The sequence below is a fragment of the Dicentrarchus labrax genome, unplaced genomic scaffold, assembly GCF_905237075.1.
Source record: "Dicentrarchus labrax unplaced genomic scaffold, dlabrax2021, whole genome shotgun sequence".
Taxonomy (NCBI): Eukaryota; Metazoa; Chordata; class Actinopteri; family Moronidae; genus Dicentrarchus; species Dicentrarchus labrax.
The window spans coordinates 10,147,679-10,162,983 of NW_026136712.1; the positions used below are offsets into that span (position 1 = coordinate 10,147,679).

At 39.1% G+C, this 15,305-nt stretch overlaps 1 protein-coding gene across 6 annotated transcripts in view; it reads right to left on the reverse strand.

The window, feature by feature from the left end:
• The window catches only part of rhbdl1 (rhomboid, veinlet-like 1 (Drosophila)), a 52,985-nt gene that overhangs the window by 14,334 nt on the left and 23,346 nt on the right, over positions 1-15,305 (reverse strand). For all 6 annotated transcript variants that reach the window (XM_051418503.1, XM_051418501.1, XM_051418504.1 and 3 more), the window contains 3 exons: positions 12,401-12,625; positions 11,342-11,490; positions 11,082-11,194 (listed from right to left, as the gene is read on the reverse strand). In XM_051418503.1, the coding sequence (XP_051274463.1) occupies positions 11,082-11,194; positions 11,342-11,490; positions 12,401-12,625 (487 nt within the window). The remainder of the gene's footprint in view (positions 1-11,081; positions 11,195-11,341; positions 11,491-12,400; positions 12,626-15,305) is intronic.

The following is a 15,305-nucleotide window of genomic DNA, read 5'->3' on the forward strand; positions in this document are numbered from 1 at the left end:
TGATAATTCTCTGTGGGTTCGTCACAACGAGTGACCTCGTTCACATTACACAGTCATCTGCCCCGTTGGTAATATGAAAATATTGATTTTGGCGGCTTTAAAGCACAGATGCCACAGTGAAAACATGTCAAGTTCTCAGAGGCTTTAGTCGGGAGTTAGGCAGAAGATGCATTCAGGGAAATAAAACTCAATTTGTATACATATCTTTATAAGAAGGTGTTTTCTGAAAACTTAAGGGATGTCTGAGAACATTAATATGCATTGAATTGCATTTCTTGGTTGGTCAGCCAATAAATTACTCATGAGAGGACAATTAAAGGACAATGTGTGTTTATTTATTCAGGTGATTTAGTCAGTATAGGCTATAAGCAAACCTGGCAACCCAACACTGTGCTTTTATTCATTTATTTAGTCGATTGGTATAAGCCATGAGGAAAGACCCAGACCACACACACATTTATTTTTTCATGTTATGAGACATGAAGGAAGATTTTGTTTTTTCAAGATTACCATTTTAAAAATGTTATTTCTCATTATAAAAACCTATTTCAATATAAAACCTGTTCTCTGTCTCAGCTCACAGGACAGTATCAACAAGGGAAACCTCTACTCGTTGATACTGTGGGATTGTTGCCTTTTAGGTTCAGGTTTCTCTATTTGTGCACCCTTGCCTCAGACAGATCTATCCTGTATGCATTAAATCTTGTGGCCCTGCACAGAGATGTGCTGTAGTCAGCACTTCTGCAGTCACAGGGCTGCCTCTGTTGGCTAATAAACTGGGGAAATGCCTGATCAGATTTATTTACTAAGCACAAATAAGAAGAGAGGGAGACTGAAAGAGTGGAGGAGTGAGTACATGAGACATGGCGATAAAGCAGACACACTAAGAGTGCAATGATGCAATCAAAACTACAGGATTTTTTTCTCTGCCTTTTAAAAAAATATTCCGCTGCACAATTACAACAAAGGCCCTAGTTTCTGTTAAACTAGCTAATAATGATGCAGGTGTTTGTATATTTTACCGTGATTATTTTCTAACTCAAGCTAGAAATATATTAAGTAATAGATAAATATGAACATCAGTGAAGAACCACAGAGACACAGTTTGAGAAATGGTGATGGTGATGGAAAAGTCTGGATACCATTATTCAACCTGAATGAAACAAACTACAGGAAGGAACATGAAGTTCATAACTGCAACCAGCTTGCTTAACAATAATTATCATATTTCACATCTGTACACATAACATCATAATTATGTTAAATTTCACAAAATAGTGAAAAATAGTAAAATAAACATTATAGCCTGATCAATAGTGGATTTTTGAGGCAGATGTCATTATTGGATCGATATCTCTTGGTCATTTTTGCAATACACACATAACATAAATGAACAATTTTGATAAGGAACCCTTACATACACCTTAAGGTCCAGTGTGCAACATTCAGGAGGATCTATTGTTGGAAATATAATATGATATTCATTTTTCATTTGTGTATAATCACCTGAAAATAAGAATCTTTGTGTTTTTGTTACCTTTGAATGAGCCTTTTTATCTACAGTCGCAGAAGGTCGCCTTCCAACCGCCACAGTATCCCAGAACGGATAAAAGCACACATTGGCTGTAGATAGACACACTTAAAGTATTGTGATGAGATCATATCTCAGTGGGACATTTTGCAGTTTAAAAAAGAAACTTGTACAAACTATGTAATGGCAACACTGTCCTAAAAGTAATTTCTGTACAGCCATTTGTTGTTACTTATCGGCTGACATATACCCCAATACATCTCCAATAAGCTAGAGACCAAGGTGACATCTTCAAATTTGGGGGATATTATTTGATTTTGGAAGGCATCTTACTTCACCTTAGGTATACGAGCAGATACGAAACGAGAGGTTGCAGGTGACTGAAGTAAAAATAAGTAAATGTCAGGGTAACTCAACTGGAGGCCGTCCATCTGTCACATGGTCTTTTGTCTACTTTACAGTCTATTTGAAAAGCTCATAGCTTCAAATGTCATTTAATAGAGTAGCGTCCATTTCAAAGACTCATTTCTACTATAATAGCGCTGTCAGACTGGGGTAGCTCTATTAAAGATATTTTCCACCTGGGAACGAGATGGACTCCTCTGTGTCATCCAGACAGGAAGCGATAAGGGAAATATCATCTCTGTCACTGATGCTTTCCTTAAAGTGGAGCAGCATGACTCGCAATCAGTCCTCATCCATTCAAACATCTTCATCCATCTCCTTGCGCCTTGGTTGAGCGTGGGCGGGAGGGAAGAAACCCCTCAGATGATGTGAAGAAAAACCGAAAGACCGAGTCTGCAAAGTTTTACTTATGAAGCTGCAGAAGAGCATCCAAACTGTCAACACCTTCAAAGCGACAAAACCCTACTACACCTGTGCTCCTGCACTGCAGTCAACGCACATCATTAGACGAACAGCTTCAATAAGGGAAACACACATCCAAAGTCAAAAACACAGCATAAAACAGGACCTTTCTTGTATACATATACAAAAGATCCAGATAAAAAGCCCCAGCACCATCGATACTAGGCTCTGGCCTGGAGGAACGGATACAATTCATCAAATTCACATTGTGCCAACATGGCTGCTGTAAACACATCCTGCCCTTGGTTTCCTCAGAAACTGATTCTGTTTATTCTAACAGTTTTCTGCCCCATCCAAATTTGCCACATGGGGGAAAATATGATAATATATATGCTCCCCCAGGGCCCAGGGGGCATCAGAAAAAATCAATAGTCTCCACAAGTCGCATCTTCAGAGCTGCTGAGAGGAGTGCGCTCAGCACAGCACCAACCGTTAGTGGAAAAGTATAATCATATCTGATCAGAAGGAGTGTGTGTGGGCATATGAGCACGCCTATAACTGAAGAAGCAAAGAGACAACATTTTGAGATTAGCGAGTGTACATCAAACTATTTCTAATGCTCTTGAAGTTGTTTATGCCATAAGAAGAGCTTTAATACAAAAAAAAATAGATTCTTCCGAAGGGGTTATCACTCACGACTGCTTTTCAGCTAACAAGCACAATAGCTGACCTTGGATGGAAATTACTGAAATTCTTCCAACATCCCAATGAAAAGGAGCATGAAATCACTTCCTGCACTCAAGGTTATAAAGCCACAGTGATGGGTGCAGTGAGGGTGATGTGCTTCTTCACCGGGGAACCTTGAAACTAACCACCAAAGTAAATGGAATATAAACTGAGCAGAGAAATAGCCTCTTCTCTAACTCCAACAGAGTGCCTGACAAATATTGCTGTCCTGGATTGGTTTCACACAGTAGATGCAAATGGACACCCATAAACACAGTGGGCTCGCTCCACACAAATGGGCTACCTTCAATTAGGCTGCATTTCAGCAGAAATATTCATCATCCTTGGTGTTGTTATCAGCGAGGCTGCAGGGGGTGGTTGTAGAGGAAGTGAGCTTGGTGTCACCTAGGAAGAGTTGACTGTGGGGTGGGATAGGGGGGGTTGGGAATTACCATAATCATGCTGGCAGCCTCTGCAACACACCAAGGTCACCCTGCCTCTTCAATTCGGTTCAGCACGAGGGGAGCACATCAGAAAACACAGGACCAGGCTCTTCAGCGCCAGACGCAACACCAGGGTTTGTGCACATAGAGCAGTCAGCAGCTAAAGTTGGCTAAAAAGACAGAAATCTGACCTTGTATATGGACAATGTTGCACGTTCGCAGCAACACACTCCACCAACAGGCCTTCAAAGTAAAAGCGAGCAAGAAATAATTGGTATTCAGCTGGCAATGGAAGCACAAAGACAACTCCAGAGCTCTCACAGTCCTAAAACAACCTTCTGCTCCCCACAAAACCTTTCCGGATTCACCTCAAGCCAATCAAATCAGCGCGTTGTTAAATATCTCTACACCAGTACTTGAAGTGAGTAAGAGCCAAGTCACACCCCTCTAGCATTGAGAGGTATTTATCCAGCCCGCATTCTCTGATGCTTCCTCTCTCTTGTTTTTATCTCCTTCTCTCCCTCATTAACTCAGTTTGGTTGCTGATGCAGTGTGAAGCATCAGTTTATCTGACTCAACTTTGCTCCAAGAAAAACTCCAATTTTCCCCCAAAAAAATCAAAGTCAAACTTTTAGTTTTTTCTGTATTTGAGCTCCTTAAAATGCTGTTGGGCTACACTGTAAAGTATAAGGAAACACTCATAATGTTATTTAACAAAACACCTTAATGCAGTGTCCACTTACAAGCTTTTCCTGAGCTTTATGGAGCTTTATAAATTTGAACAAATTCCTATAATATCATGTTTCTTTAACACAGAACAAGGAATCAACAAATTGGAAATCGAATATCAAAGCAGTAAAGCTATGTTTTCATTTTAGTAAATTACTCAATTGAATTTATTGACTTTAATCTTGTGGATTCAATCTTGTAGCTGTACTTCTAGGCTTTTGGGGTTCCCATGGAATAGAATAACTTGCAGCTTGTGTGCCTCGACCAAACATCAAACATCAGCAAAATGGATGATGGACAAAGTCACTCTTGGCCACGCACCAAGGCCCTCTATTCACTGGCAGCAGATATAATCATATTTACTCTGCATAAATATGTGCAGTGCACTTTTATGTAACAGGAGTGTGTAAATGGTAACACAGGCAAAAATAAGCCTGAAGACTTCCAGTCATTTAGAGACTGAATAGGCTTTTATTAGCGTGAGAGAATACAGAAACAATCATCAGGCTAAATTAGGACCGACAATGCAGCGAGTCTGAAGGCCGCAGCAGAAATCTGACACCGCCACCGCCACCGCCACGTCCTGCCTCATATCAGAACAACATTAATCAACTGCTGAAGGATTAAGCATTACATGTAACTTGGCATGGCACTTTTAAGTAATGGCAACATCAACTGGCTTGCAACAATGAGGTTATACTGACATGCAGTCATTTATCACATTTCCATTACAATTTCCCAATAGGCCACAAATGACATCAGGCCACATGTCTCTTCCTCCTATTGACTGAGGACACCAATAAGCAGTGTGAGCACAGTACTTACACCGCCCAGTTTATTTCAGTAAACATTACACTCTGTTAGCAGGCTCTTGGACACAAGGAGGGGAACATCTTATTACTGCTATAGTTCGGCGAGCGAATCCACAGGTTCTCCTCTGTGACACGATAAAACCTCTCAGGGTCGCGGTTCAATAACTCAGGTGCATTATTAGGAATTTTATAAACCTTAATTTATCCAGGGGCATTGGTAGAAAAAATATTTTAAAAATTGCCAAATTAGAAGATCTGCTGCTTGTCTTTACCATAATCTCACAGTAAACTGAAGATCTTTGTGTTCTGAACTTTTGGTTGAGCAAAAGAGTATTTTTAAACTATTTTTGGACATTTAATAGACAATAATAGATACAAAATAAATTAACTGAATATTTTTGGGGCTTTATTTGATAGGACAGCTAAAGATGGACAGAAAGGGGGTAGAGAGAGGTGACATGCAGCAAAGGGCAATAGCATGTGAGCCATATATGATAATAATAATTAGTTACAGTGTTTTATTATTATATTATTCAGTCATTACTACTGATGCATTTATATGTAATGTTGTAGTTGGTCAAGGTCAATTTTAATTACTTCTTCTGCTGTTGGATTGTTTAATCTATAATAATGCATTGTATTTTACATACTGAATCTGCTCATGTGTTTTGTATGTAAAATTAAGTTTCATTAATTAATTAAATTAAGTGTAATTGCTGATTGCAATGCCCTTATGTCACTCTTCAACATGGTGGAAGACAACCCGTTCAAACGGCTCATTCTAAGGTAGCTGAACAAAACAAAAGTGCAAGGATTCTCATTTATACACACCCATAAATATTTATATTAAATTTCTCACAATAGATCCTCATAAAGGCCACACACTGGACCTTTAAGCAAAGTAAATGTACTTCTAAGTAAAAACAATTTCTAAAGAATAATCAGGCATATAGCCAGGGGTGAGATAGAGGGGTCTTTCCTTCATAATTTGTATTCTTTTATGCACTTATTATCATTCTTATCTTCTACTCGTTGTCTGTTTGGTATATTTGCATATGTATTTTATTGCATTTTTATTGTATTTTTTTATTGCACTATCCATGTATTTGTTTTTCTAAAAGCCCATCTGGGAACAAACATTGCAAATTAAATGCTATGATTTGTGGTATTATTCGGCTCAGTGAATATTCCATGCGTATGTATCTGTCTTTATTAAAATAAACAGGAATAAATAAACAAACCAAAACAAATCCAGGTCTAAAAAATATATCTTTCTGCAACAGCAAACAGAAAAGAGAGCTGTTGGATGACATGCAACAACCAGGTTTCTCTTTGCCTTGCATGCTCTTTTTTCTTTCAGATTCTGTTTCCACAAGAATTTCTTGATATTTCAGCAAAAATCAGACGATTCAAAGTGAAAGTTTTAACCCCAAGTCTTTGTTTTGGCACAGTGAAGATTGCAGAATCGACTTGGACAGGCAGCTAACAGCAGGAAAAAAAAAAGTAACACTAAAACCTCATCAACACGGTGATATCTGTGTTGAGCGAGACACGGTGAGACAGCAGACTCAAGCTTGCAGTTATGAGAGGCTGCTGGAAGGATTGGATTGTCTCAAATGAAAGGTGTCAGACACCCCAAGGCTCACAGAGTGCTACGAGGAAAAACATGTTGTTCTGGCACCTGTTGCTGTCCTGAAGCACATGAAAAAGCTGAAGGACTTGTTGGTCCGAGGGAAGGAGACCCAGAAGAGAAAGAAGCCAAAAGAGACAGTGGATGGAGGAAAAAAAAAAAAGAAAAGAATCCCTGATTCTCTTCTTTAATGTGGAGCTGGGCTGAAATGTTGAACATGACTCAACATTTTACATTCATCTCATCAGCAGAATCTGAAATTCTGACTGTTCATATCCGGGAACATGAAATTGAAGTGAAGTTCTTCAGAGCAATGAAGGATTACTGAGTGGATGCAAAGTGAGCAAGGACCAGGGCCTGAACAGCACTGTCGGAAAATAATTACAGAATTGTTTCTTTTGTCAGCACACATCCAAGGACAACATGTCCAATGTCACAATTTATTTTCAGAAGGGTGCACCACAGAATAGGGACAGTGCAATAGAGTAGAAAACAGGCCATAATCTGACCTGCCCAGATTAAAATCTTGTACTTGGTAGAACTAATTTATCTTCTAAATTGTAACAATTATTATTTTCAAGATAATGACTGCAGAGATGTGTGATCATGCGCGACAGATATGTATATCTGTAAGAACAGTTTCGTACTTTTAAAGTATTTGAGGCAATCTTCAGAAAGAAAAAAACCTTTCTTTTGGCTTTTAAAGAGTGTTAAGGCACACACATAAAGGCACAATACCTGCAGCGCGTGGCTCCATAAAACGCACACACTGAGTGCAGCTGTATACCTGAAAGCTCTGCTGCAGCACAAAAATAACAAGCAACGTGCGTGCAGGAGCTGATAGCAACAGCCGACATGATTGAACTCATGAGCTAGAATAAGACTGCATGAATATAAACATGAGACAGCCATGGGCAACAAAATGGGGAAGGAGGAAAAAAAATATCAAATCTAAAGCGCCGGGCAATTTCTAACATCCACAAGCAATTGTAAGTTTACAAAGACTGAGGGAAAACTGGCAAAATGCAAAGTGTGAGCCAGTGAACAGTATGTAGAACAAAAGTCTGCATGCACACACACACACAAAGTAGATCAGTGAAAGGAATAACTGATAGCTAGAAGGAGGTACATGAATAAATAAATGAATCCTATATTATATTATTATTAATCTACCTGTCTGCATGCTAACATGCAGATATTTAGCAGGTTTAATGTTTATTATGTTCAGCATCTTAGTTTAGCCTGTTATCATGTCAACATTTGCTAATTATCACTACACACGTTATTTGCTACTAAATTTCATGGCATTAAATAGTTGTGGAGACATTTCACTCCAAATCACAAATGTCAACCTCATGGTGGTTGCCCTTTTAATTCATTTATGTAATTCATACACCCTCGAAAGGGTTCAGTAATAAGACTAATAGTGGTCAGTGGTGTACTACAGCTCAGAAATGCACCTTTAGATTACGAATTTGATATATAGTAGGTAGATTATGTTGGCTTACAAATGAAAAATGAAGAACTATCTCAATCACCAGCAGTGTGCCTAACTACACCAGCCTACAGAGTCTGAGAGTCTTTTGAAAAGTTCCTGCTGTGCCCACCTGACCTCTCACCTGGAAGCAGCGGTGACACCTCTCTACTCCTGACTGAGCCGACTTGCCTCTTGTCATTAAACCTGGAGGTGTCACTAACCCCTACGACTCCACCAAAACACACACACATTACACACACAAAGTTCAAGTGCACATCCCAACCTGCTTTCTGATGGACTTCTTTCCCAACATTCGTGCCAGCACGACTCCAATTTCAACACCATCAACCAGAATCAGATGGTGAAATTATTGTGCTGCTAAAAGCTATTCATCATCTTGTGACCATGAGACAGCTCAGCTCTTCCTCATCATTTAGGAGGAATTCAGCTGATTTCTTCCTCTTTTCCTCATTTTTGAAACTGAAACCAAAACTCAAAGACTCATGAGGATGATTTAGTTTATACCGGTTATATTGTGCAAGTTAAATGTAGTAAAATAAAGCAAGAAGCCTGAGGCCGTGGTCTACAGTGATTATAGAACAGTTAAGCAGAGTTGTTCTGGAATAGAGTTATAAAATAGTAATAAAACGTTAAAAAATAGTTACTACATATACCCGTCAATACCCGTTTCATAAAATAAACACACAGCACCAAAAATAAATTAATAATTTATTGATAACAAATAATCATTCTTCCGCCAGGCAATGTAGTTCCTCTGCAACATTTAGCAGAATGGTTGCCAAGCAACACACAGATGCAGTGGAAAGCAAGCTTAAAGATTGGGGGGATTATTAACATTCAACTGGACATCGCCATTAATTGTGCAATTGTTGAAGTAGTAATCAATTACATTAGCGCTCCTCTTTGCTGGTATAGGGGTGTTTGACTCCGGACAGGTGTGTTTTAATTGCTCAGTGCCAGGAGCAAAGAATATTACTCCAGCATCTTCTCTTCCCAACAAATCGGGCATTTTGAAACAAACAGTTTGGCGCTGATGTGATGTGGTCACAGGTGTGTGTTTATAGAGGATTTTACAACGGTTTCTAACACAGTTCAGTCAATCATAATCGAGGACCAGCAATAAGCCCCAAGAGGCTGTGGTTTACAGTGATTTCAGAACAGCTAGGGGGCGTTGTTAGGCACCATACGATGAAGTGTAACAAGGAGTAACAACACCAATTTGATTCCAGACAGTTACACACAGCTTCAACTTGTACTACACAAATTACATTTTTGATCACCGCGATCTAACTCAAGCATAGAAATTCTAATGAATGCGAGTCGACTCCGGGCTCTGGGGGTACAAATATCACCATCTCCTTGCTGCTTTCTCTACCTTTCTGATTCAGGCTGCAGCTTAAATCTCCCAGCAGCATCTCAAACTGCACTTAGGCTAATTCCCCATAGAGAAACCCTGCATTACTCCCCCACTTTTACTCCGCTAAATCCCATGCTCGCTTGCCTGCTCTCTCTCTCTCTGTCATCATTGCTAAAATAAATCAAAGCTACAATAATTCATGAGTGTTAAGAGTGTGTGTGTGTGTGTGTGTAGGGGAGTGAAGGCCTGATTTTTACAGAGAACGAGGAGTTTTGAGCAGCTTTAACTCCATTTTATTACTGTACAGGCAGAGAGAGGACATGAAAACAAAAATAAAGAATTCAGGTTTTTAGTGTAGAGAAGAAGACATAAAAATCATGTTACTGAAAATGAATGAATATAACTCAATACAAATTAGGCTATTGCTCTCGACAGTAATCAAATAATGGTTAGCAGGAGATTTACGAGATCCAAGACCGAAATTGTTCCCAGGGAAGATGAAAGGGAAAAAGAGGTTTATGCAGCAGCGTTGATATGACTTCTGAAAATACGCATTAATAGCAAAAAAAGCTACAGTGAGGAACCGCATTCAGCAATCAGTGTGGATTTAGAATTTCCAATCTCCAAACTGACTTGGAGGAGGATGAAAGCTAATGAGGTTTCTTGTCAACAAAGACTTGAGCGCTGCAGCCCGACCTCTGGGCAACGTGAGTCACTTCACTACATTGGGTTCGGTGATTTTTTTCAAAAGTCCGGGCCACCAGCCGGGCCGGATTTATCAAAACCATCAAACAGGCCACTCATGGATGTCAGCTGGAGGACAAGATGCTAACTAAGTCAATCTCACTGAAGATGCATTTGATGCTTTTATACAGGAAATATTTAATGCAATACAAAGCCTTAAACTTGATAAATGATGGAGGTAGCAACAAAACAAAAATCATAGCCTTTTTTTTTTTTTGATGAAACAAAAACCAAACTAGGTCAGTGCAGATATACTGCGGACTGGCAAAAACACACACACAAACAAAGGGCAGAAGAGAGAATAAACAGACATTTCTGTTTATGTCATTGCTTTGAAAGGGAAAGGCACTGTCCATATTGCACTGCAGATTATCTAAGACTGTCTGATCATTCATCTAAACTGTGTGTGTCGCTAGTTTACACCAGTGGTTCATCTTCATAGTAATTCTTTTTTACACGGCAAAATAAAAGAAGTCAACAGTTTTACGCTACGTGGCTATGCATAAATACACATTAAAATGAACAATAAACAAAATATTATTATGCTAATTGTAAATGTAATGTTGTGTTCAAAAGTACAGCTGTCATATCACCAATATTGGCTACAGCTTTATTATTTGTTCTGTTTTGACATGTTTGCAAATGTAACGTAAAAGGTTTATGTGTGGTTAATATTTTGTTTTTGTTGTGAAACATCCTTAAAAATGTACAGTAAAAACATGGAAATGAACAAATCTCCTGTCTTAGGGCACTTTAGAAAACACAGCTTTAGATAATAATACGCTTATTTTAACAGAAACTCACCGGCCAGCACTCCCGCCATGTAAAGCAGACTTATTCGTAAGATGCCATGGACCATCTCCAAAGGAACGCCAATCATCAGCTGCAGTAACGCATTGAACCCCAGCTGCTCCAAACTGAAGACCGAGCACAGAAGAGAGAATCAAATGACAGCACACGATATTTGTTTCTCCTAACCACTATGCATCATCTTCAGAAACCAACCAGATTTTAATTCAACCAGTCCTGCAGAAGTCAACATGGTGGTAAGTGGAGGTTCGTACCCAACGTGCATGAACATGTAGCTGAAGAAGCGCCACACTTGCGCGCGGTGGCCAGGATGGTAGACCAGGGGGCTCTTCATGAAGTCAGGCTGATAGGTCTGCAGTACCCACTTGTTAAGCATGATGCCATAGCACATGAACACGATAATCTGTAACAGACACAGAAATGACACCAAACTGTCACTTCTTGCTGACATACCCATTACACGCTGTCTCTGCAGACTGCTGGTACAAAGGCGGAAATTGCGCTACAAAAACAAAACCCATTGTGCTTTCTGAAAGACACATGACGTTTTCTTCTCTGTCTGTATTCCTCAGCTGATGCTTATTAGACTCGTGGAGACAATCACTGCCTGCAGGAAAAAAAACGGCACATCTGGTTCAATTCCATTAATTTCTTTTCATAGAATAATGACTCATTGTCTCTGTGAATTAAAATGAATGTGAACCATTATTATCACATCCTCATTGTCATTACAGACCATTCAATGCCATTTGGAGGCATTATGAGAGCACTTGGCTTTTTCTCCTCAGAATTATGATGATTTCAGGGGAATAGGTTGAAGTTTTGTTAAGAAGCTGTAGGTTATTTTTGCAGCTTAATCCCCAACTACTCAATAGTGGGATGTGAGGGCGTTTGTGTTAGTGTTTTTTTTTTTTCAAATGAACATAATAGGTCATTTAATGCCACTGTAGAGGCCAGGGTGCTCACTGACCTGGTTTCCAAGTTCCAAAATCTGAAAAAAAAAAACCTGCATGCAGGCTGACTGAGGGCTTCAGCTTGGAGGAATGGCATTAAATGCACCCACTAAGCCCCTAACTCCCAAATGGGTTACCAGCTCATATCGAGCTCACAGTAAAAGTGTGTGATCAAAGGCAGAAAAGCTTTTCTGTGGGTTTGAAGCGAATGACTGAGCCAACAGAACAGTCTAAAGTCAGTGTTGTGGGTTAGTAGCACATACTCAAGTAAAATATTGCAGGCCAAACATGCTTTAGGAATATTTGAATCAGTAGGACAGTCTGCATTCAGCTAGTCAGACGTCACCTCCTGAATCTCACCTGTACGATAGTGACGATGGCGATGAACACAGGCGGGGGACACAGGCGGTTCTGGTGGAAGTACCAGCGCCGGTCTGTCTCGCAGGGCAGGATCTCGTAGGCCACATAGCGAACAAAACGTTTGTACAGACCCAACCCCGTCTCGTCCAGCAGGATCTCCCTCTGCAGTGTGCGGCGGCCATTGGCGATGGCCCGTCGGAAACTGCTGGAGCGCTTACTGCTCATCTGAGAAAAAGGTGATAAAACATGCATGTATTACTCTCAAGAGGTCAGCTGAATATCTTGGATTGCTTGGATTTTAAAGAAACTTGGAAGAACAAGGAGCATCATTTTAAAAATCAGACTGATACATTTTCACTTATTTAAAGGAATAGTTTGACCTTGATTTTAGGCAGAACACTTGTACACTTTTTTACTCTTGTTGAGAGTTAGATAAGAAGATAGAAACCACTGTCGTGTCCATTAAATATGAAGCTACCATCCAGCGCGGCCTATTAGCTTAGTTTAACATAAAGACTGGAAACAGGGGGGAAGCAGCTAACCTGACTCTATCCAAAGCTAATAAATTGGCCTACCAGCAACTCTAAAGCTCATTAACTAACACTTTATATCTTGTTTACCATGGCAGTTCCAGGCAGTAACTTCTCCTGGCCAAGAAATAGTCTCATAATTGGCACAGAATCCCCCATAAAACCACAACATGACATTTTATGCTTTTATGCTGAGTTTTTGTACAGATTAAACAAACAAGACAGAACAGTGTTAATTAGTGAACTTAAGTTGTGCGGGTAGGTGGATTTTGTTAACTTTGGACAAAGCCAGGCTAGCTGTTTACAGTATTTATGCTAATATAAGGCTAAATGTAGCCTTATATCTACTGGACAGATATGAGAGTGGTATTAATCTTCAGCAAATGACTGTATTTCCCAAAATGCCAAACTACTGCTTTAAGAAAAGATGAGAAACTTATTTATTGTGACTTTAAGAAATCAGTAGACAGCTTTGCATTAATTTACTGTGTTTGTTTTTTGCTTCTCGATGACTTAATGTCTTTTTTGTAATAAACTTGTCTGGAGTAGTTTTATGAGCGTTACTGTTAGCAGCTGGAGGACACCTTACCAGGATGTGCAGATCTCATCATCTCCTGCTGTGGAATTTTTCATTTTTGCAATTAAATTCATCAGTAAAGTACGATAGTTTCTTTTCTTTTCATCCTAGATGGGAAGTGCTGATTTTACAAGGGATAGCATGACGGTTTAAAAGTTTTACTTTTATCATTAACTAATCTTTTTTTCAGGACTTTTTCACGACGTTTTCTGATGTTCGGAGGCTTCAATAAACACTATTCTCCAACCCCCGCAGACTAAGAGTGGTTTAAACTCCAACCTACAACGCCCAAACTTTTTGCACTATTTATATTTAATTTCCACATGTACAGTTTAGTTTTAGTCAAGCTGCTCACCATTCCTACTTGAATATTGCATAGTGTATATACTATTATATTTTGTCATATTTTATTTTTGTGATATCTTGTTGTACCTCCACTTTTGTACTCTCTTTGCACTATATTGCCCTATGCTGCTGTGGTAATCTTGAATTTCTCCTAAGGGGGATCAATAAAGGAACATCTTACCTTATCTTATCTTATTGGTGCATTCAGTGGGTACTTTATTGTATGTATTTGTATTTGTATTTTATTCATGTGTGATTTCAAGGTTTCAAGTAGCCATGATTTGATTTCAAGTATCCATTGTTTGCATTTTTTGTATGTGGTGACTAATGAAATCACTTATTCAGAAATGAAAGAAAATAAAAGAGAGCAGTTTCTTATAGAAAATGATTAATCAGCATCTTAAAACAGTTTAAATCTTCTTTTGTCAAACACACTGACAGTCTTTTCAGTCCCATCTGTGTGAGATAAAAGATAGATGCCAGTACTGAAAGCATTATGCAGATGATTAGTAACAATACTGTCTATATGGCAGATTTTACTCTAACTAATGCACAAATTAGGAGGTAAACACAGCACTTAATAAATCTCCAATGCGTGTTTTTATTCAACTGGCATTAGAAATACATTTTCAATAATATTAAAGCCAAATTACATGTATAAATAACTGATGATTACTTTTATCCCACAAGAGAGCTGACAGAATTGCAGCTGAATATTCATGGCTGATAAGAAACTTAAATAATGTATTAGTGTTTTGTGATTTAGACAGAATGTAAGCGTGGCTTTGGGCAGGGTTGATTGCAGCACAGACATAATAACAAATGGGCTGTTGAAGTGATTTTGCCCTTGAAAAACAAATCTTTGTTAAGAAGAAATATTCCATGGAAAGAGGGAAAGTGCGTGTGTATGTATGTGTGCATATTCATGTTATCACAGGCTCCAGGTTTGCTTAGTGAGCAGGAGCTCTGCAGCAGCTTGCAGGCCAGCAGGACCAACTCTTGATAAGTTCTTTAATAGAGGCTTAGGATGAAAACTATCCTAATGCCACTATTTTGACAGCGAAGGCAGAGAACTGTCAGGATAACAGAGAGTTCTTTTCCGCCAGAGTTACCACTGAAAATACTGTCTGACCAGCTACCCACAGCAGGGATCCTTTAGAGTCAATATCTGCATTTCCTTATAGAGAACACGTCTGCATGCTTCACAGGTAAGGATTTACTTAATGGCTGATACTCAGTGGCAATGCCAGATGCCTGAAGTCTCCAGTGTAGGTAAAACAATACAGCTCCTTTGAGGACAAGTGGCTGACTATGCAATTATCTCTAAATCATGTGTTATGATGTGATGTGACAACTTATGAAAATTTGTTTTCAAGAAAAGCAGTGAAGGAAGAGAGAGGGCATGTGGGCAGCAGCTGCTACTGTTAACAGTATTAATCTACAACAACAGACC